Source organism: Pteropus alecto, unplaced genomic scaffold, assembly GCF_000325575.1.
Source record: "Pteropus alecto unplaced genomic scaffold, ASM32557v1 scaffold778, whole genome shotgun sequence".
NCBI lineage: Eukaryota > Metazoa > Chordata > Mammalia > Chiroptera > Pteropodidae > Pteropus > Pteropus alecto.
The window spans coordinates 1,304,408-1,332,403 of NW_006441062.1; the positions used below are offsets into that span (position 1 = coordinate 1,304,408).

The following is a 27,996-nucleotide window of genomic DNA, read 5'->3' on the forward strand; positions in this document are numbered from 1 at the left end:
CTGGATACTGGAAATTTGCTAACAGGAGTAAATTTTAGGTATACTGATCACACACCACAAAAATTATGGCAACTATGGTGGATGCTATGTTAATTAGCTTGACTGTAATAATCATTTCATTATGTATGTGTATATCTAATTATCATGTTGTACACCTTAAAAATAATTTTTAGTTTTTAAAAAATTTAAAGGATCTATTCACAGAAAGATATAAGTATAAATATGTATGCCCCTAACATAAAAGCACCTAAATATATAAGCAAAAATTGACATATCTAAATATGAAATAAACAGCAATACAATACGATTAGAAGACTTCAGTACTCCATTTTCAATACTCAATCATCCAGACAGAAAATCAACCTAAAAACAGCAAAACTAAGCAACACTCTCTAGACCATATGAACCTAACAGATATATACCAAACATTCACTCAACAGCAGCAGAATATACCTTCTTTTCAAGCACACTTGGAATATTACATGCTAGATCACAAAATGAGTCATAACAAATTTAAGAAGATTGAAATAATTCCAATGTATCTTTTCTGACCACAGTGGAAAAAATTACAAATCAATAGCAAAAGGAAATCAGGAATACTCGCAAATAAATGAAGACTAATAACAAACTATCAGAAAATAAATTAAGAAATAATCTCATTTACAATAACACCAAAAAGAATAAAATACTTAAGCAAGAAAGCAAAAACACTTTTAGACTGAAAACTATTTTTAAAAAATCAATGAGAGAAATGAAAGAAGACACAAATGGAAAGACATCTGTCTTCATGGATGACAAGAATTAATATCGTTAAAATATCCATTCTGCCCAACTGTTCTACAGATTCAATGTGATACCTATCAAAATCCCAATAGCAGTTTTTTGCAGAAGTAGAAAAAACAATCCTAAAACTTACATGAGACTGTAAGAGACCCCAAATAGCCAAAGCAATTTTGAGCAAGGAGAAAAACCTGGAGGTATAACACTGCTCAATTTCAAAATATACTGCAGAGCTACAGTAACCAAAACAGTAAGGTAGTGACATAAAAATAGGCACATAGATCAATAGAACAGAAAAGAGAGCCCAGAAAAAAAATCTGCACATATGATATTTGACAGAGGTGCCGAGAATATACAATAGGGAAAGGAAAATATTTTAATAAATGGCAACAGGAAAACTAGATATCCACATGCAAAAGCATGAAATTGAATTTTTATCTTACACTTATAAAAGATAACTCAAAATGGACTAAAGACTTAAACCTAAGACCTAAAGCTGTAAAACTCTTATAAGAAAATATAGTTAAAACTTTCTGACATTGGCCTCAGCAATGATTTCTTGGGTATGACACCAAAAGCACAAGCAACAAAAGCAAAAACAAATAAGTGAGACTACATCAAATTAAAGAGCTTCTGCACAGCAAAAAAACAAACAAATAAAACCCCAACAAAATGTAAAGGCAACGTATGGAATGTGAGAAAATATTTGTGAACTATATAGCTAATAAGGGGTTAATTTCCAAAATATATAAGTAACTCCTACAACTCAATAGCAAAAGACAAATAACCCAAATTTAAAAATGGGCAAAGCACTTACACAGACATTTCTCCGGAGAAGACATACAAAGAACCAACAGGTATGTGCAAAGGTACTCAGCATTGCTAATCATCAGGGAAAAGCAAACTCAAACTACCTCACACTTGTTAAGATCGCTGATATGGAAAAGTCAGAAGATAGGTATTAGTGAGGACATGGAGGAATTGGAACCCTTGTACCATGTTGGTAGCAGTGTAAATTGGTGCAGCCACTATGAAAAACAGTATAGAGATTCTTCAAAAAATAAAAATAGAGCTGCCAGCAATCCCACTTCTGAGTATATATCCAAAAGAATTAAAACCAGGATCTTGAAGAGGTATCTATTCACAATAGCCAATATATAGAAACAACCCAAATATCCTTCAGCAAATAAATGCAAAATAAAATGTGGAGCGTACATACAATGGTGTATTATTCAGCCTTAAAAAGGAAAGAAATCCTACCATTCGTGATGATGTGGATACACCAGAAGACATTATGCCGTATGAAATAAGTCAGCCATCGAAGGACAAATACTGCATAATTTCTCTTTAAATGCTCTTTAAATGCTCATTTAAAATACTCAAACATATGGAACGGTGGTTACCAAAGGTTGGGGAAAAGGGTTATGTGGAGTATTTGCTAAATGAAAATAAAGTTACATGTACACAGGATGAGTAAATTCTGGAACTCCATTGTACAACACAGTGCTTATAGTTAAAGACTAGGTATTCTACACTTAAAAATATGTTGAGGGTAGATTTCATTTTAAATGTTTTTTGATACACACGCACACACAAAGGGACACAAGCTTTTGTTAGGTGATAGATATGTTATTACCTTGATTGTTTTGATGGTAATCCAAGTGTGTACAGATGCAAAGAAATCATTCCATTAAGCCCCTTGAAGTGTTGTTTATAAGACTACATAATACTCAACTTTTCATATTGTTTTTGAATCTTGTAGAAATTTGTCTTTTAAGAGCATCATGTGAAAAGCAAAGCATAAAAACCGTACTCTTGCACTCACAGAAGCTTTTCTCACTACTATTTATAACCTTTCATTAATCACATGAAATATACAACCCTATGTTTCTGAAGCATAATCAGAAGAGATGCTTTAAAAAAATAATGGGTATTTAAAAATTAAAAACGAATTCTTGAGGGAGATTATTCAACTTCTTAAGAAAAAAGTTAAGTGTAAAATAGAAGAGGCTCATATCTGCTTTAGATTGTTTCCTATTGATTGTATTACCATCACATTAATCCAAATTGCTTAATGTCCAAGGTTAGTTGTTCAATAATGTGGGAATATTTTTGACTGTATATTGTGGAACCGATTTAACACTATCTTTACAGGATGTGAACAGGCCGCTTACTGTAGTGTCTTCATCAATCTATAAAATTACAGTCATTTTATTAGTAGCATGAACAATTGTTAGTCTATGGCAAAGTTGTAAATGTTTTTCTTATTCATATTTTGTTATTAATTCTTCTCTCCACAAAATAAGTTTTGCCCTGACATAGTACGCTATTGGTCTGTCCCCAACCTGTTCAAATTTAATTCCTTAAGATCCTACAGGCTGTGAGGGAATTTCATTGGTATCCATTGGAAGTTTCTTGAACCCAATTTTTCTATGATTCACTCAATTATTTTTATAGAATTAGACCGGTCTTGTGTACTATGCGTCTACTAAGAGCACTATAATGCTTGCTCACTATTAGACATGACTTGCAAACCAGTTACGAACTAAAGATCATAAAAGTTATATTTGTTGAGAATGTAATCTAGATATACATAATGTAGAACAGGATGGAAAAAAGATAATAAAATATAACATTCATAAAATTTCCCTCTAAATACTGAGTGGTATTGGCAAGAATTCTGATTAACTTCTTCAAGTACTAGAATATATTCTTACTATGTACCTAATTTTGTCTTTTGGGGTATAGTTCTCTTTATCATCTTTCATTAATTTAACATGTATTAAGAACTTGAACTATAGATGTGTCTAAAATCTTTTTCTTCTGTTGCATTTTTTTAATCCAGATGCAATTTTCATCACATAAAAGTAACCATTTTAAAAGTGTACATACAGTTTAGTGACATTCAGCATATTCACAATGTTTTGCAAGCATCACCTCTGTATGGTTCCAAAACAAAAAGCATTTATGATTATTGCTTACACTTAGAGAACTGTATATTGAATATCGTACATGCAGTTGCTTTATACAAAGATGCGTTATCTTGATTTTAAAGGTAAGAAAATTAAGTTCAAATAGCTTAAGTAATTTACTGAAGATCATACACATAAGATTTCCAAAAGTTATATCCTTTCCACTAAACATATCCTCATCCAGCTCACCTTTTATTAGCAAATGAATTTGTGAGGCGCCCAGGCATTTCTGTGTGCCAGAAGGCAGTAATGTCACTGTTATTCTAGTGTGCTGTTTCGAGATAATATATATTTGAGAGTTTGCATGGTATAGGCTCCTGACATATGTTTAAATACTTTTTTGAGATTAAAAGGCTTGTTGACTATTCTCAATTATATTTAGTAACCATCATATAGAGAGGAACTTTTATCTTCTGTGGTATTCTTTACCTCAGATATGCTTTTTGTTCCCTTTCAGATATGCTTCTTCCGTAAAGGATGGTTCCCAGTATTTTGTGCTCCTGATTGTGACAGATGGTGTTATCTCAGATATGGCTCAAACTAAGGAGTCTATTGTTAACGTAAGTAGGAGTCATTCAGTTTTGGGCTGGCTAAGTGATGGCATGGTTGCTACTCAGTTGAGACCAGAGTCTAGTTGACTGAATAGTGAAACAAAATGCCTGTGCCTTTGGAGCCAATTGCATTCTTAACATGACTCACACAGCTCACATACATTTGTACCATTAATCCGTAAGGACTAAGCTAAGGGTGTGGATAATTGAGTTCTAACAAAATTATTTTCAAAAAATAAAAATAAATAAGATAATAGCACCACCTTCGTGTGCATGAGTTTACTTCTATTAGTTTGATGTACTTGTATACAATTTTACAACTTGTACAGAATGTTTCTTAATATTTACATTTCAGTTACAGGTGAACTATACTAGTTACTATTTCTATAGGACTGGATAGAAACTGAACTTGATTCAAAAACTACTCTTCTCGTGATAATTTCTAATTATGTTATATTTAATGATTATTTAATTGTTTTCTTTATTAGACTATGATTAATAAAGACTATTAGACTAATATATACTTACTAGATTATAATCTATAAAATTATGTGTTTTTCCTCACCTTTCTGTATCCAGGTTGAGCAGTTTGGCACAAAGACATTTAGTAAAAATGGATTGCATGAATGAACTATTTATCATGCCTCATAATTATTAATAGCATAGAGAAAATATAACTAGCTATTTGGTGTGAGAAAAAAATAGTTACCTGTAGGGAAGGGAAAAAACAAATGCTTTATAGACGTATGCTTAGAAAAACCAAGTATTAAAAGGAGGAGTAAAGGCTTACACATTTATTTGTTTCGTTTTTTAACTAGACACACTTGGGTTGAAATTATATTGATTTTCTTTATGTTCTGGTCAGTGTCATTAGCGTGTAATTTGAAATATGGACTTAATAATTTAGTTTTAAACTAAAAGGACATGATGCACTTAGGAACAATTATCCATAATTTAATGACCTTCATAGTTGCAGGTGTGGTTGCTATAGTGTTACATCTATCTGTTGCTGGATCTCACATTTTTACCATTGAATTATTATTAAATTATTAAAGTGATATTATTTAAGTGATACATATAATGGGAAAACATGCCATAACATAAAATATTCAGTATCCCTCACAATATCATGGATATTTAATATATAAATATCATACTAATAATAACTTTCTGTAATTATTATTTATATTCACTCATTTACTATGAAAATTGCTTCTCCTAATCATGCATATAAATGAAGTAGAAGAGAGTACTACTGTTTCACAACTATGGTACCTTTTTTTCTTCTTTAGCAAATGAAAGATTTTTGAGAGGAGTGAGAACATGAAAAAAGAGACCAAAGATATTCAAAGTCGGCTTAGATAGATTTTGGCCAATAATAGCAAGTGAAAGCTGATGTTCAGTACTTCCTCTTTTTTATATTGTCCAATGCTGGTCATTCCTGAAGAATGTCCCACTGGATTAACATATGTATAGAGTTCTAAAAGCATAAGAGTGAAATCAAGTATGTTATTTTGTATTATTTTTAAATATGGTCAAAACTATTTTAATGAACATCTGTGAAAAATATCAAATAAAACAGGATATTAGTTTTCTTTTTAATTATTCTCTTAGGAACTCAATTTCTTAATTGTGAACTAATTGTATATTCTTTTTAAAGGCTTCAAAACTTCCAATGTCAATAATTATAGTAGGAGTTGGACCAGCAGAATTTGATGGTAAGTCATAAAATTTCAATTGTATTCCTTGAGAGTTTATTTAATCTGACTCCTCATGATCTTAAGTTTCTTTCATTCTTTTTTAAATATATGAATGCAAGTGCACATGTGGATTTGCATATAATGTCCATGTACATTTAGATATAAATACAGACATCTCACGATGAAGTCTATTAAGGTGAGTGGAGTAAAAGATTGTCTTCTGAGTAGAGCATTATCTCTCTAGTATAGATTAATTCAACATGTATCTTTCCATTTCATTAGAGATGGTTCGTACCTCAAAATAATGTTAAAAATAGTAATAATAATAATAATAATAATAATAATACTTTTTAGGACTCACAGAATGATCAATTGAGTTTTGTTCCCAAGACAAAATACTCTCTGGGTTCACTGGAAACCTTTAAGGATGAGCACTAAATTAATAAATCATTAGGTTGTAAATAGAAATGTTAACACAAGCATAATATTCTCCTTTAATGGATGTTCAGATCTTGGCTAGTTGATAGACATTAGCTTTATAAATATATAAGTTCTGTCATATGAAAGAGCAAAATAAAATGAAAATGGAACTGACCATCTGAGATTTAATGAGATTTTATATAATTATGCTAAATTGACTTACTGGGTATTTTCTGTTTGGGCTCAGACCTTGTTCAGGTGCTAATTAAGTACAGGTGTTTGTATAACTAGTGATCTGAGTAAACTTTTTAAAAGATAGTCTGTTCCTAGTCATCTGGTGAATTCCTTTAAGAGTGCTCTGTGCTAGACAGCACCTGCATGACCACATAACATTTACCTGGTTCAGCTGTTTTTTCAATAACAGTTTCTTAAGCTTGGGACTTTGGAATGAAAATAATTTTAGAATATGTGAAACAATCTTTGGTGTGTTACAGGTTAATTTAGGCATGTAAGTGGCTAATTTTAGTATGATTATCATTGGGATGATTCTTGTTCAACCACAGTGCCTCCTCCATAAGGACAGTATAGATCTGTCAGTCTCAGGTAAAGTACCACAGGCAAACTTATATTTTGACCCTGGAAGTTCTTTCTTTAGATTTCATAATTGGCTGGTCACCTTTTTCATCATTATGATCTTCCATTTTCTAGAGCAAAAGTCATTAGCTCTGATGGCTGCTGCTTCTGCTAATATTTTCTCTGCCTTTGGGTATTTATATCTGTTTGCACTGTACTTCAGGCATGATTTTGAGACACTTCTCTAGAGTCAGGAAAGCTAAGACACATCTTCTTAATGCTTTGTGCACTTGATCATCTGCATTAATTAGCGATAGACTGAGATTCTCAAACTTCACCCATTACTAGATTTAAAATAACTCATGCTTTCTTCTTTAGCTACTAATTTGCTTTTGCCTCTCAAGAATACACCTGATTGGTACATTTCAGGTCTCTCAGACTCCTGTGGAAGTCCATCATTAGGCGTATAACTCAGAGATGGTAAATTTTAGTCACCTGTTCTCCAAAAGCCCCCCACATAATGTTTGAATATGGAGCTTCTGGCCCTTCCTGGTGTACGTTTTTAGTCATATATATTTCTATTCAGTGCAGCAGGCGCTATTTGGATATTACCCTTATCCAACTGCCACAGCTATTTATTTTGTTCTTTTCTTTTGTTCCCAGTGAATTACTTATTAAATTTTGAAGTATGATAATTCATCATTTCCCTCTCTGACTTCCTGAAGTAACTGAAAAAAAAAAAAAAGATATGCAGGAAATAGACAGAGACCAGAATATAAGCTTTATTACTAGCAATGCAGAATTGGAGAATTTAGGTTAACCTGTGCACAGAGGCAGACTTCTCACTACTTTTTTCCCCAAGATTAAATGACCTCAGGCTTTATCTCCAGGCCTTCTCCATACAGGGATAGAGTCTTGCCTGAAGGTAGGCTGCTCCAAAAAAGAGAGATTCAAGGTCAGGTCCTTCTAATCTTAGTAATCCTATGAATCACTCCTCTTTCCATGTGGAAAAGGAAGTGAAAATTCTAGGCAAAGAGGGAAGTCACCCTCCCAGTAGAATTCCTTCCTGGGAATTAAAGTGAAACTTTCTCTGGAAAACATGTGAGCAGGGAATTAGGGTCCTACAACCCCTGATTTCTGCTTTTATCATGAAGGAAGTTTAAATAGGTTGGAAAATCTTCCAGGACCAGTACTAGAAAAGTAGGCTATTCCATTAAAGGACAATAGATGTTTCCCTAGAGGATTTTTTTTCTTTCCTCTCAAAACACATCCATAGCTAAGAAGAAAAGGACAGAATACTCATGCTTAATATAGAAAATCTCTAACTTACATTCAAATTGCCGCTGTCCCATCCGAAGTCTTTCTCTGGGCACATCCAAGTCTACCTAGAGTAAGTTTATACGACACACATATAAACTGACACAAGAAAAGACTGAAATAAAACTTGCAAATTTTATCAGTTAACCACCTAAATTCAACATCTACATATTTTTAACCAGAAGGGTATTATTTGCATGGGCAAGGAAGGTAACATTTTGCCATCCAAGAAGGTAGAGGAAATAGGAATAAACAAGTTAGTGAGTATTCAAATTTCTTATTTCTGTATTTTAATAAGAACAACTTACAACTTTCTGTATAATTTTTGCTCCTCTATAAAGCACTTTCATTAAGAAGAAGGATTTCTCAAGGCAGGATTTCTTTATCCTTCAAAGGCAAAAAGTCAAATTAAAGCAGCATCTGGCTACCTGCTTTGATCCGCTGTAGGAGGGGAGAGATAGAAAGGGCTCTAACTTAGAGAACATCAGACTCCTGAGGACCAGATGATCTGAAAACCTGCAGGGTAAATGTTAACCTTTCCACTGTTTACATGCCATTTCTGTTCTCCTTGCTCTCAAAAGTATAGTCTTCAATTCTTGCTACCTATAGCCTTTTAACGCAAAGGACATGCTGAAAAGTAGGAGATAGTTTATGGGATCTCATTCTAATATGTTATTGTGCAAATGTCATTTTCTTTAATTAGCAAATTAGATAATAAAAGAGACGTTTCTGTGATTCCTGGCATGTCATCATCGATGTACATTTATGTTTTATAGTAGTATGAAAATTTTGAAAACAAACCTAGACCAAAAGAATTAATTATTAAAAATATTTTAATATAATGAATTATCTTATTTACATTTCTAATAAATAGGGGAGAAAAATAGGTCTTCTGTATTTCGAATAAGTTAATTATCTTATTATTGGTCACTTCCAATCCACATTTTACTAAATTATGATAAATATTATATATCTAAGCAAATTGAGTGGTGGTTTTCTATCAGTTACGTGTACTAGAAATGCTTCAGCTCGATATTGACTCATGAACATGTGTAGAAAACAACATTTTAAAACAATGATTTTAACTCAAATGCATTATCTAAACACTGAAGGAAAATAAACAAAAAAGGTGAGGATTGTATTCTGACTGAGCAATATTTTTTGGCGGGTTAAGAGGCAAACATTATAATTTTAAGTGGCTCTCTGGAGTCTAATGAATGTCATCTGTATACAAAATGAATTATGAGTAATAGAATTATACTTTAAGCACAAATTAGCATTTCTCATGTAATTAATTATTTAGAGAATTCTCACTGAAAACTTAATAAACTCTAGAAAATATTCTTACTTGCAACACATTATTGTATCACCAGCTGTCCCATTTTATCACAGCATTCCCAAATACCAGCTTATCTATGTAATGTTGAAGTTATTTCTTAACCAATGAAAAACCATACTTCAGAAAAAATCATACTTTATCCAGTCAATATAGAAGCAGAGCAAGTGCCTCTTTTTTTCTTAATCTATTTTTAAAGTAGAAATTGGGCAATATGGATATAAAGCTTTGTTGTAGTTTCAATGAGAATAAAGATCAAACTGTTAATGGAAATCCTATGATGATTGCGCCATTTCTTAAGTTAGAAAGAAAAATTAAAATTGAATGAATTAGTATCATTTGCCCACACAGTCATGTAAGCATATAACTCAGATTTGAGCAACCCTAGGATGGGGAGATGTATCTAAAGACAGTTCTACACTGCATTGGCTCTTCTCATCTTTCAAAGTGTCACATGAAGTCTTGGCTTGCTTTCCTCATTTATTTGTAAAATTTACACTCAGTCATGCTTTATGGGAGAAATGACAGAAGATGAAGGGATCAACAGCTTTCTGCCTTCACATAAGACGTATTGCTACTTCATACATCTTATTTCCTTACTGCCTACATTGTTTTAGTATATGACTAAAATGCGCTAAATAAATGATTCCATTTTATTTTCAAGCAATGATTGAGTTGGATGGAGACGATGTAAGAGTTTCCTCCAGAGGAAAATATGCTGAAAGAGACATTGTGCAGGTAAGAAATTTAATGAAAATTATTTATTTTGTTCATTATAAAGATCCCATGTCAGTTCAAATTTGTAAATACACAACTTAAATCGAAATTAAGTCTCAGGTTTTGTTTAATTTAGTTGGTTGAGTCTCTGTGAGTTGCATGTTAAGTAACAAACAAACCAAAAATGTAGATATTTTCATATTTCCTCTAAAGATTATCGTTAGAAAAGTGGAGAAATAGATCTTTTTTTTGAGAAATAGATCTTAAATTTATATGTAAACATATAAATTATGTATAAAATTTATAAACTATATATAATTATATATAAATAATGCAATGTATGACATATTATATATAATATGATTCATAATTCTGTTACAATAAAAAAATAACTAAAGCCTGTTATTCTGGGAATGAATAGAAAGGAAAAAAATCAGTAACCAATATGTTTAAAATTTATAATTGAAAGCAAGGAGTTAATTCAACTAAATTTCTGCATACTTTTGAGTCTCTCTATCTTTTAAGATGTCAGAAAGGAAAAAAGGCTGTGAAATAGTCTTCTTAAATAGGAAAGAGAAGGTCTCAGTGCCATTTAAACACATGATATAAAAGTTTTGGAGGAACAAACAATGGACTTTAATATAACTCCTAAATAATAATTTATGCATTCACCCATAATACAATCATTAAGAGAATCTAATTTGAAATCTGAGAGAATTTGTTTCAAATCCTGGATTGTCTAAATTTCAGTGTCTGGCATTGTTGAAAAGATTAAACAAGATAATGTACATAAAATACATTCTAGAAATAGAACTTAGTAAAATACAGCATGACAAAAAGTGATTAAAATAATTTGAGAGAGAATCTAATATAAAATAATTTGTAAATATAATAATACAAAGATTAATGTTGATAAAGATTAAAAAAGCATTGTTCTTTATCAGTAAGCAAAATTAAATTTTAAATTAGAAACATTTGTAAAATAGTTTTTAAAAAGATAAATATGATTTAAACTTTTTAACTTAACATTCTTGGTAGAGTAAAATATGGATACACATATGAATGATTAGGTTAAAAGCAGCTGAGAAAGGCAACATGGTAATGTGGCCATCTATTTAAGAATCCCATGGTGTTTTGTTTTCATAATTAAATATATGATTATTCACCTGAACCTCATTACCATAATTATAGGTCCAAGTAATCACACTTTATTGTAAAGCTCTCCATAATGTCTGGCTCACAGTTTCCAAAAATTAAATTACTAAAGGAAAATATGAATTTGAAGTTCTTGAAATTGTGTTACGTTGCTGTTATAATGCATCTTTACAAAGTTAACAGAGGTAACCCCGTATCTCATAGTATCATCTAAATGATGCTTATGGGAAACTTGGTATTACTTTCTCCTTTAGGAGGTAGTTAAGATTGTTTACATCCTTAAGGTTTTCTTTAACATATAGGAAGATGAATATGTTATGTTAGTGCAACCAGCAGTTGTTATTTTATTTATAAAATAACAATTCCCTTGATCATGAAAGTATTTAGCCTCTCAATGGATATACTACATTGGAAAGAATATTGAGATAGGACCCAGATCTATGAAATTATATTGTTGGCACTCTGATTTTGGACTAGTCAATAAATCTCCTTGAGCCTTTGTTTCATCACCTCTAAAACTCTAAATTCTTTCATCTTTGCTCTTTCCATGATATTGTGAGTCTCAGAAGAAGTAACATATATGTAATATTTTGTAACTTATCAGTGTATTATTATAATTATATGTGTCCTCTCCTTGATCGAATCCTTAAGACTAGTCTACCACCATAAAATGATACTGGGATCCCCACAGGTTTTGAAGGCACCTGGAGATATAGCTAAAACACTCGAGATTTTACTACATAAAGTTGAACTGAAAGAGCTGTGAGATCTTACAGATATTGAACATGAAATTAAAATGTTCCCAGAGAATTAATAGCCTACTGAATGAGTGACGTCTTGACTTATATGTCTACATTTAGTTAAGGAGATTTGATGTACCCTTTTCTAATTTCATGGAGAAGTTCCTAAATGGTGCTTGGTCTTTAAAAATAATAAGCAAGGTAATAATTTATTTATCTTATGGTATTGAAGAAGAATTAGCATCCTCTCTTTCATCTTGAATAAGATTTAAAAAACATTCCATCATCATAGCTATCCAGCTTTTACCATCCACTAAAACATTTTAAAATGAGTTATTTTCAAGAATAGGAATATTCTTGAATATTTAGAATATCAGAGTTGCAAGGACATACCAAGAAAAACATTATTAATCTTCCTATCATGAAAAAATATCTAAGCCATCATAATCAATACTATAAACACTGCTGGCTAAAATATTATCAGAAAATAGAGTCTATTTAGGCTCTCTTACCTTTTCACTACTTTCAATTTCTTACATGTCGAAGGTAATCAAGTTAATGTACAGCAAACGAAACCCCAAATTTCTTAAATGGACAAAAACCTAAGGGTGCAAATAATAGTAGGTAGCTGAGTTTCAGCAGAAAATTTGGAGTTTTCATTATTATGTCAAATCTTAAGTGACATTCAACTTCTTTATATAACATTTAATCATTTATTAAGTATGCTAAGTAGCTAAGAGCTATTGCATTACTTTACTCATCCTTAATTCACTTTATGAGACAGGTACTTTGATTACTATATTTTAAAAAGAAGAAAAATAGTTTAATTCCTCTTGTGCAGTCACATAGCTAGTAAGAGGTGATTCTAAAATTCTTAACAAATATTTCATATAACTTTGATTCTAAAACTCAAATATAGCATTTAAGAGTCTACATGACCTGACCTCAATCTTCCTCTTTAGCTAACACACACACACACACATTTTGTCTAGACAAATAAGACTATTATTGTCTTTGTATCACACATTTCCATTGTTCTTGCTTTTATTGTCTCTTGTTATTTTACTGGCATAGTCTTCCTCCTCATTGGGCTGATTAATATCCTACATTTTGAAATTTCCCACTATACAGCCTTTTATAAGCCCTCTCTCTGCACACTTAAAATAATTTTCCCTTTTTTTTTTTTACTTTATTCACATATTACTTTATATCTTCCTAAAAATACTAATCAGTTTTTGCCTTATAGTAATTTACAAATAAGGAAACTGAGGCCCAAGATGGGGTGTTAAACAACTTGTGCAAAGTTATTTAAATCATAAATTGCTATGTCCAAACTTCCAACAGAACTCTGATTCCAAAACTGTTCTTTCTTTGATAACACACCTACTCTCCTACAAGGCAAAATTCTAATGAAGATTGTTTAATAGAATCTGTTCCTCTTTTCATATTACTGTCATGGTTAATGTATCAGAGTCAGATCAATTTAGATTTAAATAATGATTCAGATACTGATAACTACCTAATAGTGGGTAAGTTAATCAAACTCTCTCAGTTTCAGTTTCTTCTTTTATAAGTTCAAAGAATGAATAATGTGCTTGTAAAAATTAAATATTATAAAATATACTAAATCTCTTAGCAGAAAGCCTCCCATCTACCATTTGCTCAATACATGCATTAATATCTGTATCAGTTATTATTATTTGTCAGTATGTTGGCATAGTTCAGTAAGAAGGTATTTTATGTCACTATTTTATAGTGGCTATACCTGACATATGACACTGTAATCAGTCTTATGTGTGATTATATTCATTGCCTCAAAATTCAATTTCATATGACTATCGTGTAAACAGTATGTAGGATGAGATCTTATGTTTGTCATTCTAAAACTTAAATGAGTTATTTTCGTATATTTATATATATGCTTTCTATTTGTTTGTTTGCTTTTGCTTGCTTGTGCTATAGATTGGCCATTGAGTATAATGCAATGTCATTTCTCTTGGTTGCATGCAGCTGCTGGCCAGCCTATCATTTTCTTAAAAATTATATTTCAATCATATTTTCCATTAAAAAGAGAATAATAACCTTGAAGGCTTAGATTTGAAAATCACTAATGGAGCTCTGCACAGTAGGAGCAATCAAGCAAATTTGAACAGAGCAGCAACTAAAAGCCCATTTGCCCAAACTGATTTAAACTTGTTTTCACAAATAGAAAAAGCCGGCTGTTAGCAAAGCCACGAGGAACATTTCCCTTGGGGTGGATGGGTGCTAAATGAAAGATGTAGAGTATCGAGGATACAGTGTTTGTCTATGGAACAGAATACATTTATTGGTATTATTCATATGAATGTGATAACTTAGTGCCAAATGAAGATTGATTTATTCCTCTAACCTGAGCATTTTAAGAGTCCAAGTTAGTGATCAACACACATTTACGAATGTGTGGGCATTATTTTGAACAGGAAGTCCCAGGTACAGTGATCAGAAATGAATGATTAAAAAGGACAGTAAACAGAGTGGTCTGAGAGGTTGAAAGCTATAATTGTAGAAGGATATGTGCAGTAGTAAGAAGGCATTTTTTTTCATGAACAACTGTAGATATGACATTAATAATAGGTAAAGGAAATGAAGTCACCTGTAATTTTTATCTTTCACTTATGAGGGTACCTCCTGACAACTGAATCAATGAATGTTCCTTTGGAAAAGATTTAGATAAATTGGGTTCATGAGTAGGAAGTTCTCAGCATTTTTTTTTTCTGCATCCAACACACATATGGGATGTGGTGTAGTCCTGTTGATAATAGTAACTTACTATGACAGTGATTCAACTCGGGGCAAGGTCTCTTAATATCAAAGGGCACACCTGTGCCCCCGCTCAACAAACCTAAGTTAAATGTGATATATATTTCTTTATACCCACTGTTTTTTAAATTATTTTTTAGGTGAGTAGAACCATACGTATTGTGAGAACAGTGATTGTGATTCTTGGTTTTGACATTCCAGAGTATCAGTGATTGTGATTCTTGGTTTTGACATTAAAAATGAATTTTAATTTACTTTGATAAAAAGTTTAACACGTCTTATAGCATTTGCTGGAAAGGTGAAATAACAGGTGTTTTAAAATTACGGAAAATCCAGAAATTACTATTTTAGATTACAATACTGATATTATGTTTGAAAGAGATCATATTGATAAGAATATTCTTTATATTTACTATTTGATATAAATGTAAATAGAAAACCATTAAGATAGTTACATATTTATATTGAATATGTAAACGTATAAATTGATTAATAGCAAAAGTAATGATGATAACTATCATATATAGTACATATTATGAGTTGAGTACCATTCGAAGCAACAATCCAACGAAGTAGGTATTATCATTCTCATTTTATAGAAGAGGAAACTGAGATAAAGTGGAAAGTAACTTGTCCAAGATCATAGAGCTAATAAGTAGCAGAACCAGCCTCTGAACTTGGGAAGTCTAATTCCAGAGTTTGTGAGAATCAGTAGTAAAAAAGGTAAATGAGTTTAATGTCCCTGGTGTAGAAGAAAAGTAAAGAATCAAATAAAAATATAAGAGCAAAGCTGAGGTAAAGGAAAAACAAGGCAGGTGAGATCTTCCCTACGGAAGTACTGACTGTTTGCTGGAGGTGTCATCATTTTCCTGAAATGTAGTTATTAGCTACACATTTTTTAAATGAACCCTTTAAAAATTATAGCTTAAAAAATAATTAGATGTATACTAACCATACCAACATTATTAAATATTAATTTTTAAAATACCATGCCTTTTAAAACAAGGATGAAATAAACTTTAGCTACAAATAGACATCTTTTTCTCTTTTATAAAAGTTATGCTGAGTTTTCCTCCTCGGACTGATAGTATAGAATTATAGCCATATAGATACGCTTCTGCTAATAGTGGGTTGTATTCTAAAAAGGGGTGATTTTCTACTCTTTCATAAAAGAGACTGCTTTCACTTAATAACCATTATTTTGCATGCTATTTGATTTCTTAAAATTTTAACTTGGTTTACCTGTAACAACCTTACTGTTTTAAAGCCTGCTTCCTAATAACAGTTTTCTGAAAGCACATCTTGAGTAACTGCTTAAATCAAGAGTTTTTCAAAATAAATTTAAAAGTTATATTACACTATGACATAGGAGTGTGCTCACTTTCTTTTTCTCTAGGGGAAAATGATTTAATTTAAAATTTAAAACAATATACTTAGGGAGTGGCTCCATAGTGTAGTGGTTAGCACGTTTGCTTTACATGCAGAAGGTCCTGGGTTCGTGCCCCAGGTGGAGCCACGGACCATACCCCGGGTGTGCCAGGTCCCCCAAGTGCCCTGGGGGGGTGCAGCAAGTGTGTGGAGGGAAAGACCTCGCCTTCAGAGATCCAGTTCTTAAGGGGAGACAGCAACATCTGTAGGTCAGGGCTGGAAGCGGGGGAGGAGGGAGAATTAAAGAAGGAAAAAAAAAACCAATATACTTAGAAATTGTTCAATATCCTAAAATGTCTTCCCTGTGCCTTTTCTCTAAGACCTAAAATTACTGTGTTCCCAAACTATCACAACATTAACAGTTACAATCATTTCCAAGTTGCTTCAAGAATCATCATGTCTCTAAGGGGAAATTGAACTAATGTCCTCAAACAGCGCTGTGTTTATTAACTTAAGTGATCACTATAAATGAGAATGGAATTAGGCAATCTATTGCCAGAGTATTTGGTGCTGAGCTGATAAGGGCTCTCACATAATTACTTGTATAAAGATAGAGCAATCATTTTTATATGATGTAAAAATAAGAATGATGGTATTTCAGTAAGAAGTAATACCAAAATCTCATGCCAAGTTCTGTGTTTTTATTTGTTTGTTTGTTTTTGCCTTTCAAAATAACATAAAAAATCAATGCAGGGGCAAGACTCAGTGTACTAAATATTTCAGGTTCCCACTAATACGAACTGTGCATTTCATGTTCATGTCCATATGATTTGATGATCTAGTAATAATTACATGTGTTTAGGAATCTTTAACAATAAACACTATTTTCTTTTTTTTACCTTGCATTGGGTAATATTTTTGGATGGAAATCGGAATTAGGCATGTATTAACTCTATTTAACAGGAAACAGCCCTGAAGAGGTTCAGCGCTTCATCCTATCAGGCGTCAGCCTAGATAGAGGACTCAAAACTACAGAACACGTGTAGCAACATGGTGGGCCTATGGGGACCAGGAGACATGAGTTATGGGATGGGAGACTGGGAGGAACATAGAAAACAATTACATCTCCTTTTCAATAGAGTATAATAGAGTTTTGGTCACTGTTAAACAGCTGTTTGTAATGAATCACATATCTTTAAATTACATAGTAATTATTACCGTTACTCCAGGCTTCTCTGATACTCCTACAACCAAACACTTAACATGTGCTGATTCTAGTGTCTATTAAATAGCATAATGAAGTCTGTGAAGTAACTTTCTTTCACCTCTGTTTTAGTTTGTGCCATTCAGGGATTATATTGACAGAAGCGGAAACCACATACTGAGCATGGCTAGATTGGCTAAAGATGTCCTAGCCGAGATCCCTGAGCAGTTTCTTTCCTACATGAGGGCCCGAGGAATCAAGCCATCGCCTGCACCTCCCCCTTACACCCCGCCTACCCATGTGTTACAGACTCAAATATGACTGTGCTCGGAAATGCTCATGTTAACTACACATCAGTTGGAACTGCTGAGTCAAGCTTTGCTCCTGGTGCTCTGTAATGAACCAGGGAATGAGAAACTTTTCTCGGTTTGTTTTCAGAAGTGCTGGTTAATATGCTTTCTGGGATCCAAAATTAATGCTCTTCCTAAATAAACCAAAACTGTAAATATGGTTGTTGCATGAGCAACAGAAAAATTGTTTGAATGCTTGAAGCAAAATATGGATGTCTTCTCTGAATCTTTTACCTTCTTTTTTTTTTTTCTTTTTTTGAGAAACAGCTAATTTCCAATGTGTTGTTGGGAAAAAGCACAAACTATGTTTTTAACTCAGATATTGTCCTCGACTGCTGGGTGTATGAGAAAGCAGTCCCTATGTATCAATGTTTACATGTTACTACTTTTTAAATTTCAATACTTTTATAACTGTTCTTAAAAATAAGAGTTTTGAATATTGAATCCTTTGTCTTCTAAATTGCAATAGCTATAATCACAAGAGCAATATCTCTTTGAATGACTGTCTGGACAAATACAATTGCAAACAAGGGAAAAGAAAGATATACTTCCATATTTCTCAGTAAGTGAATTGTCTTAGGAAGCTGCATCTGCTTAGAAATCAGTTCCTCTGCGTTGTTTGCCAAGTATGGGAGTTTAAGCTTAGCAGATGTGTATCCTGTAAGAACATGCATTTTTCATGGAATCTGGGTTCTAAATTTAGACCGCAGTGAGTTTATGTTTTGTAATGCTAAAAAATTTTTTTAAAGTGAAACATTGTGAACTGCAAATGCACAGAAAATACTTAGTGTAAAAAGTAGCATCTTTATATTAATGCTAGTTAGAAAGACTAAAACCCAGAATATTTAACTGTGAATCATGTAGCAGAAGTTTTAAACTTTTTATTCTATTATACCTTGTCTAGATATTTTAATTCAAAGGGATACTGGCTCTCTTGGATTCCTTATCACCTTTCCACATTGCCACGCAGGGTGCACAGGCTGGAAGTTTTTTGTGAAATTCCCAGTTAAATATACACAACCATGTGACTTAGTGCACAACACATTTGTGAAATAACTTACTCTCCTATATACCTATCTGCCTGTCCACAATTAATTGTAAAGAGTTTTTGCATGTACAGTTTTTACAAGAATTAAAGTTTTGTGATGTTGTGTCCAAATTAAAGCATTTCTTTAGAACAAATGGCCTTAAATCCTCACAGAATTCTTGGAAATGATTGTGAAATGCCTTCAAATAATAGAAAAGTGTATTTATTTTTTTCTTTTGTGTCAACAATATAACTACTTTATAATATTTTCCTTAGTTTTACTATTTACTACTTGGTTCATGTTTACTGTATGTTGTTCTCTTTGTCCCAAGTTGACTTAGGGTGACTTTTATAAGCATGAAACTATTTTACTGAGAAGAAAAATATATACATCCACATATCTAACAGTATCAATGTTATATAATTATGTAATACTAAATTGTCCATTTTTAAGTATATATTAAAATCTTTAAAAGGATAACTATTTGCTCTGTAAATTTTATGTATAATGACTTGGAGTCTGACATTTCCTTTACTGATCTTAAATATTTATGCCAGTACAGTTTATTAACCTACAGATTTTTTATTTATCTTCATCTGTCCAAAATAACAAAAATAAATAAGATCAATATTCTTTCCTTTTTGTCAAACATTAGTTCTTTTTCTTTGAACTGATCGGAGAAAATTTAAAAAATTGCCCTTTCTTATCTAAATAATAATGTACCAAAACCTAGTAGGCGTAGATGGCTAAGAATGAAACAATCTCAGTTACAAACCTATCCTTTTTATGGCTGACAATAATTATCAGAAACATATGTGATGTTAGTTGTATGTATAGATTAGAAAATACCTACTCTTGTCTCTTCATTGAATAAATGACAAAAACAAGACTGAAGGGGTTGAGCGATTTATCTAAGACTAAATCAGAGGTCAGAGATCATTACCATTGTGAAAATATTTGTTACGACTACCTAATTTTTGTGATTTGCCATTAGGGGCTGTGCAATGAAAAATTCCAGAAACAATTATTCACCTTTGCTGTGTTCCTCATTCCACCTTTCTGCCAAATATTCCTCCATTTGCTCTGCTGATACCTGAAAGATATTTAACAATAGGCAAAGCCTTTCATTCCAGAAAATATAGTGAGGTGCTGAGATGAAAGGCATGGAAATTTTAAGATTAATAAACACATTTTATAAACATACTGATATAAATGTTTGCACCAAGACTTTTTATTTCCAAAAGGCTTTCTATATTAGATCTTTTCTTAAGATACCTTTTTCTTTTGATGAGGAAGACTTGGTACATCATGAGCATACAAATGCTGGAAAGGGCTTCCTTTGAAGATATGAAAAGGAAAATGAAGGAACCAATAGTACAAGCCTGAGCTATGTTTATCATTCTTTTCATAGATGGTCATCCTAGCAATGTTCATAACTCAGATTTCTTATTTCAGAACCAGAGTAAAGATTCACTAAATAGAAGTGTTTTTCCAATAGAGAGTAAATACCCATATCAAAATTATTTTTTAATTGATGCGACCCCCCCCCACCAACTATTTAACTTTATGGAAATATTTGTTTATAATTAAACAAAATATACTAACATCATAAACAGAAGTCTCCCAATGTAATGTTTGAACTAAGAATACTACTTAAAGACATAATAGGTCTGATTCATATCACAGAATTCTGAACAGTTTTAGAGGCAACATCTTCAAACCTCCTAAGCCAGGGTTATACTTCAAACTTTATCAAACCATCCTAACCCCATCATCTGCCATTGCTCCACAACCTGGGCCTTGGAGATGCTTTAAGGGCCAAAATCTAAGAGAAAGTTGTCCACTGAGGTATTATCATGAAAAGAGCAAAAGCAAACTGATCTAAAGATTTGCTCATTTAGTTTTAAAGCAATAGTGGCCATGACCTCATGATTTTCTCATCACAGAGTTATTCAGTAATTTAATTTCCATGAAATAGGCCTGCTGGGCATTCCTAATGTATTTAGATAAGCTGATTTCATAAAGATAAGATTTGATATTAGTCACAGAGGTCAATATCATTGACCTTACAAATTAGGAGGAAGGATAAAGGAAAAAATATACTTAGCATTGGCTTAAAAATAGCTCCTCTTTGGGAAATCTTCCCCATCTTATACAATAAGTTAATAGAAATTATAAGATTGATTCAACAATTTTGACAGAGAACTACCAGTCTGATAACTCTTAAAATTTCCACTAGGTAATTCTGATAAATACTAAATAAAACACATATCAAAACTTTTTTTAAATATTAAAATCTTAAGATTAACAAAAATTTTTTACTAGTTTATCATTTTCAACAACAAAAGGCATATTCTACAATTGAGAGATGGGCAAATGCAACATGCACTTTAGATGATAATTCTGAGCCAGAAGATTTAAAAGTTGGGAACCCTGATTAAACAAAGGGAACATCACTAAAAGCCCTTTTGGGTTCATCAAGAACAAACTCTCAAGTAGTAAACATTAAATGGACCTAACAAAAAACATCTATGATATCAGTTTGCAAATCTTGAGTTAGGTCATCAAATGGCAATCTGTAGGGATGAAAAATTATAGGTACTTTTAATTTTTTATTTTCTGAGGACATATAGTAGTTTTTTGTTTGTTTATTTTTTTATGGTGACATTAGTTAATGAAATCAAGTAAGTTTCAGATATACAATTTAGCAGTAAGGCATATATATATATACACATATATATATGTATATTCACTGCCCATAGTTAGATTTCTTTCTGTCACCACATATTTGACCTCTTTTATCCCATCTACCTCTCCCCTCCCCACCACCCTCTGGTAACCACTAGTCTATTGTCCATGTCCCTGAGTCTCTGTTTGTTTGTCATGTTTGTTTGTTACTTTCAGATTTATATCCCACATATAAATGATAACATGTGGTTTTCAACTTTTTCTGTCTGACTTACTTCACTCAGCATGATTATCTCGAGGTCCATCCATGTTGTCGCAAATGGCAGTATTTCATCTCTTCTTATGGCTAAGTAATATTCCATTGTTTATATGTACCACAGCTTCTTTAGCCAATCATCTATTGTAGGACACTTTGGTTGCTTCCATGACCTGGCCACTGTGAATAATGCCGCTATGATCATCAGTGTACAAATATCTTTTTGGACATGGGTTTTCAAGTCTTTGGTATAAATACCCATATGGTAGATCAATTCTTAGTTTTTTGAGGAACTTCCATGGCTGTACCAATTCTCAGTCCCACCAGCAGTGTGAGGATTCCTTTTGCTCCACGTCCTCTCCAACACTTGTTATACTTGTCCTGTTGATAACAAGTTATTCTAACAAGTTATAATAGTTTTAAATCAACAATTCAAAATCTAAACCCAATAAATTATGTACGTGCTTGGGCTCTTCTATAGGCTGGTTATAAAATTTCTAGATGCTTCACCAGAAGAAGCACAATTCATTAAGATGCCAGATATTGGAGTCAAAAGACCTGAGCTTCCATCTTGGCTGATCTTAGCAAAATATCACTAATTTTTATCATCCTTATATTGGGATGATATTTTCGAAGGTCCCTACTGCACTATCCTTCTGTGGTTTTCTGTGATAAAAGTTATTTTAATTGGAGCATACCCTAAAGCTTGGCCCTTTAAGAACCCGATGGGAGGAGGTTATTGAATGAACTTGACGTTGATGTACTGAGCTATCAAAGAGCCTTCTGAGAGACTGGTCAGCAAGTGAAAAATCTCGGCTTCTAATTTAAAAAGGCAGGTCATTAGCTTAGCCATTACTCCAAGTTAGTCACATATTCTTACCATTTTCTTGGCCTGAGAACCAGGTCTCCCTGTAATGGGGGAAATGGGAGAAAATGCCAGAGTCCCATTACTCTGTGAATGTCATTGAGGTTTTTTATATGTGCCCTCACGCCTGTGTCTTTGCTCTTATCTTCCTCTTATTTATCACATTTTTAATTACTTGTGCATTGTCCGTATTTGTAGGTCTATCTATTGAGTTATTGAAAGTAAATTAAATCAAAAGATTGGTTGCTAGGAATGTACATTAGTAACTTGGTATTTTAAGATAGGCTTGAATCTCAATGTATCCCGACAGAGAGATCAGTAAAATCTTAAAATAGCAGTAAACCGTACTTTTCCCACATTTATTTATCCCTCCTCTAAACAAGAACTGAAGAGAATGAAATAGAGATTAACACCATCTCTCTCCACCTTCTCTCGGGCTAATTAGCACTGAAATGGTCAAAAGGCAGGCAGGCAGTGGGAGAGAAGAGAGTAATAAAGCTCTGACACATCTTCTGGCTACAGATCTTGACTCAGGATAGTCTGAGAAGAAAGTATTCATAAATGCCAACATTTTATATTATTTCTACTCTGAAATTACCTTTGACCAAGTATGCTAAATAAAACAAAACTAAACACTTTTTTTTAAAAGCACATTGGCCTACATTCTACCTTAAAAATGAAAGAATTTATAGTTTAGGTACTGGAAGAGTACACTGTATTCTTACTTCTGCATTTTATTTGCGCTTTTTGTATTTCTAAGTGGATTGTGCAAGTGCGTGTCTGCTCATAGTGGGTAAATATACGCCTTCACTCATGTGTGTACCTGATTTATGTAGGCAATAGTAAATGTGGAGATGGTAAACAAGGACATGGGCTACAGAAGAAATGACAATACTTTACAAGCACTTACTCCTTTTCCTGGTGTTGATTATCTGTCCTGAGGGAAACATTCCTAGCCTGCACAGAGCATACCCAAGAATGCAGAAGGTTAGAGCGTCGCAGCTGCGTTCATAATAGGACGGGTTGACTTGCAAATCCTACTTTGATAATATTTATGATTTTTAATGTATTCTTGCACCCTCTGCTCAGCAACAAGGGAGAAGGATTTAATGAATATGAATTTGGCTGTGGGGAAGAAATGTGGAAGACTAAAGTTATACATGTTGATTTTAGCTCAGAATTCCACCCACCCGTTGATAAGCCTGAATTCCATTTAACTTTTTAAGAAGGAATGAATAAATATTCAAAATCTTACCTGCATTCTCCATTAGGTAATCTATTTCCTATAACTATTTTCTAAACCACAGTAATGACTTTGATTTAGCATTTAATCATTTACAAAGCAGTAGCTCACATGTAACCTCTGTCTACACCTGTCAAACTCTGCTCATTCACCAAGCCTCGGCTCAAAGATTGCTTTTCAACAATGCTTTCCTGAATTCCTTAGATTACTAGGAATCAATTTCTGTTTTTTTGTTTTTTTGTTTTGTTTTGTTTTGTTTTTAGCCTGTGTATAGGTATTCTGTTCTGCCTCCCTGGGAGAAGGCATGTTTGCAGTGGGGAGGTCTTACTGCCATATCACTGCAGGAGGTTAATCTGTCTACTTCTGCAGTTCATTAACAGGAAACTCATTTGCCTAAAGATATGAGTCACATTCTGCAGTATGATCATTGTCAGAGATGAAAGTATTGCTTTATCTCTCATCTACTTTACTCCTTTGTCCTATTACTGGTTGCTTCAGAGTAGAAGAGGGTTATTTATCCACTCTCTCAAAGACCCCAACAGTCTCCCAATGAGTCCCTTGCCTACAATGTGACTCAATCTGCACAGCCACTCCTGACTGAGGTTCTCTCATCTGGCAAGTAAGGATGCACAATTCTTATTTTGTGTTCTCCCCTAAACAAAGACTAGGATGCATGTAGTTTATTAGGGAGGTAATATCCCAGAGTAGGAGTTCATGTAATTACTGATATATTTAGGTTAATATTTATCATCTTACTATTTTTAAAAATTTGCTCCATTTATGTTTATTGTTTCTCCTTACCTGACTTTTTAATGAATCAAACATTTTTATTTTATAATAAAATTACTTATCAATTAGCCTCTGGTTCCCATATTCTTTTACTATTCCTTTGTAACTCATTAGGATGTCATACATTAGAGTCAAAAGACCTGAGTGTCCATCTCCGCGGTCTGATTTTGGTAAAATATCACTTAAATATTTAGACCTAATTTTTATCATCCATATATTGGTGTGATATTTTCAAAGGTCCTTACAGCACTATCCTTCTGTAGTTCTCTCAATGAAAAAAAGGTATTTTTAACTGGAACACACTCTGAAGCATGTGTGATTATAATATGTATCCTGATTTATTAGATTCTAAAGATTTTAGTGTCTATACCACATCCCAAATAATGCCAGGATCGTAGACTTAACTCTGAACTTTTGCGATTTTGTTGCAATGTGTTTTAATTCTACATATATGTTAAACTCCATAAGATACTGTGATTAAATTCATATAGTTTATAGTAATTTATACTTGCCCACATATCTTTTCAATTTTTCTTCACTTCCTGGATTTCAGTATTTCCATCCGAGATAATTTTCCTTTTGCCTTATGAATTCTATTTTTTCTTTTATTGAGATTACGGGTAATGAATTCTCTCAATTTTTGTTTTTCCGGAAAAGTCTTTATTTTTCATTTACTTTTAAAGTTATTTTCTCTATACAAAAAGTTTTAGGTTGACATTTATATTTTTGCTCTCCATCTTAAAGTTGTTGCCCCATTGTCTTTTTACTTTCATTGTTAAGAAATCAACCCTCTAGAATTTATAGTTTATTCTTAAAAATTTTAACAAAAAATTTTTGAAAATTATCAGTGGTTATCCTTTTAAAAATTGCTTCTGCATCATTCTCTTATTCCTGTTCTGGGATTTCAGTTACATGCCCTATAAATTACTATACACTTTTAAAATATATTCCATCCATCTTTCTCTATGCTTCTGCTGGACATTTTTTATTAATCTGTTTTCCATTTCACTAATCCTCTCTTGAGTTTAATCTTCTGTTAAATTTATTTATTAAATTCTTAATTTTGATTATTGTACTTTTTATTTCATTTGATTATATTTTATAAATTTTGGTTTCTTTAGTGAACATTTACATCACCTTTTCTATTTTTTGAGCACACTAAATTTATGTCTGATAACTTCCATATCTGGGATGTTGATGGAGATATATATATCTCATCCTGTTTCTTGGTTTGTCTGCTAAGTTTTATTTAATACCTGAAACATGTTTGGGAAAATTATAGAATTTCTAGAAAATTTGTTTGTTTTTCCATAGAGTATTCTCCTTACTTACTTACGGGTAAGTAGATGGTTCCTATTTGGTAGATCAACTTAATTTAATCAGGAGCTGAGCCATTTCAAAGCAGGAGTGCACATTCTGTGAGGCTGATCCTATCTCTACTTCACACTTGCACCTACAATGCAGCTTTGCGAGGGTTCTAAACAAGATTGTAGGGCATTTACCAGGTTCTCTCCTTTATGATAATTCCGAACTCTAAGTTTTGTTTCATAACTCTCTCTTAGCAGCTGATCTAGCATTTTTGTCTTAATCTCTACCCACTCCCACACCCTAAGCTAAATTCAGCAAACACCCCAAGTCAAAAAAAAAAAAAAAATCAATACAGAATGTTGAGCCTGACTAAATGAGCATCCTTTCTTTCCAAGACCTTGGGCTCTAGTCCTCAGCTTCGGCATGATTTTCTTTTGGACCCTTTCCCTCATCCGTACAGGTGATATTGATTGTGCACTCTCATAGCATCCTGGACTGAGGATCTCTATAACAGTTACATGGTTGGTTTTCAAGTTTCTCCTACTCCCCTCTTCCTCGCCTTTGGCTTTTCTAGAGGAGTGTGTGTGTGCGTGTGTGTGTAAGTATTGGTCTGTCATAAGCTCCTCAATCCTAGTTAGAAATGGAAGCTCTTAGAATTATTAACGTATCTGTGTTTCCTACTATAATGAAAGTTTCCTAAAGACAAATAGCATGCCCTTTTATGAGGAGAAGAAGTAAGAAGACTGAAACAGTAAGAAAAAGAGTTCACTAAGAAGCATCTATCTGACAAAATTTATTTATTCATTCATTCAAATATTTGTTGAGTTTCATAGTACTATGCGATGGTGAAATATAGCATAGGAAAAACTAAGGCCTTGAATAGAACAATGTCACCTGAAATCAGAGAATATGAATGAGAATTCATTTGCATTCTCTTCCTCCTTGGTTTATAAACAAACATGAAACATTTCAAGATGTGCTTTCTGTTCATCTGTCTAGCCTTATAATTGTATCTCTCTCAGCTTCAATACACATGCTTTAGCCACACTGAACTACTTACTGTATCTCAAAAGAGTCATGGTCTTTCTTATATGTAAGCTTATTAACATCTTCCACACTTTTCCTAGTTAACTCCTCTCTTTCGAGTCTCACTGCAGACATCATTTCCTTGAGGATCTTTCCTTACTCTTCCAAGACTGGGACAGATGTCCTTCGTGTGTTCTTTTACAGGGTCCCGTGCTCAGTACACCTATCCACAACTGTGTTTAGACAATGATATTTCCTCACTTACAGGTCTGCTTTCCTCACCAAACAGTGAGCTTCCTAAGGACAGGGACTGCATCTCTGTGTTGGTTATTTATAGCCAGCACAGGTCCTGGTACACATTCAGTACTCAATAAATACATATTAAACCAAATAGAATGTCCAGTGGGTTGACATTATAGAAATAGCCAAGAACCATGTTCATGCAATTTAACTTGAATGAAAAATTTTCATTTCACTCATTCTACTTTTTCAGAAAAAGCATAAAGCTCAACAGAGTTTTCACACTGTTCTGATCCCTTTTTGATGGAATCTGTATTGCAAATAGCTTCACAGACTGTTTCTTTTTTCTCTCATGTGAATGAAGTCATTCCTACAGTCTCAATGAAAAGCAACAAGCCAGTAGTAAAATATTATTTTTTGGCACAAAATATCATCATAAGTTAAAAAAAAAAAAACAACAAACTAGCTCTGAAAGCTTTGAGCTATTTTGAGTGGTTGATATTTCTTCACCCTCCGGTTAAAGTAAATTACAAGATGAAGACTTGAGCCTACCAGTCACCAGTCATACTCA

At 32.8% G+C, this 27,996-nt stretch overlaps 1 protein-coding gene across 1 annotated transcript in view; it reads left to right on the forward strand.

The window, feature by feature from the left end:
• CPNE8 (copine 8) overlaps positions 1-19,659 on the forward strand; it is a 180,518-nt gene extending 160,859 nt beyond the window's left edge. The window contains exons 17-20 of the mRNA XM_006918241.3: positions 4,210-4,312; positions 5,964-6,021; positions 10,314-10,387; positions 17,765-19,659. Coding sequence (XP_006918303.1) covers positions 4,210-4,312; positions 5,964-6,021; positions 10,314-10,387; positions 17,765-17,953 — 424 coding nt within the window. The 3' untranslated portion in view covers positions 17,954-19,659. The remainder of the gene's footprint in view (positions 1-4,209; positions 4,313-5,963; positions 6,022-10,313; positions 10,388-17,764) is intronic.
• Positions 19,660-27,996: the final 8,337 nt, after the last annotated feature.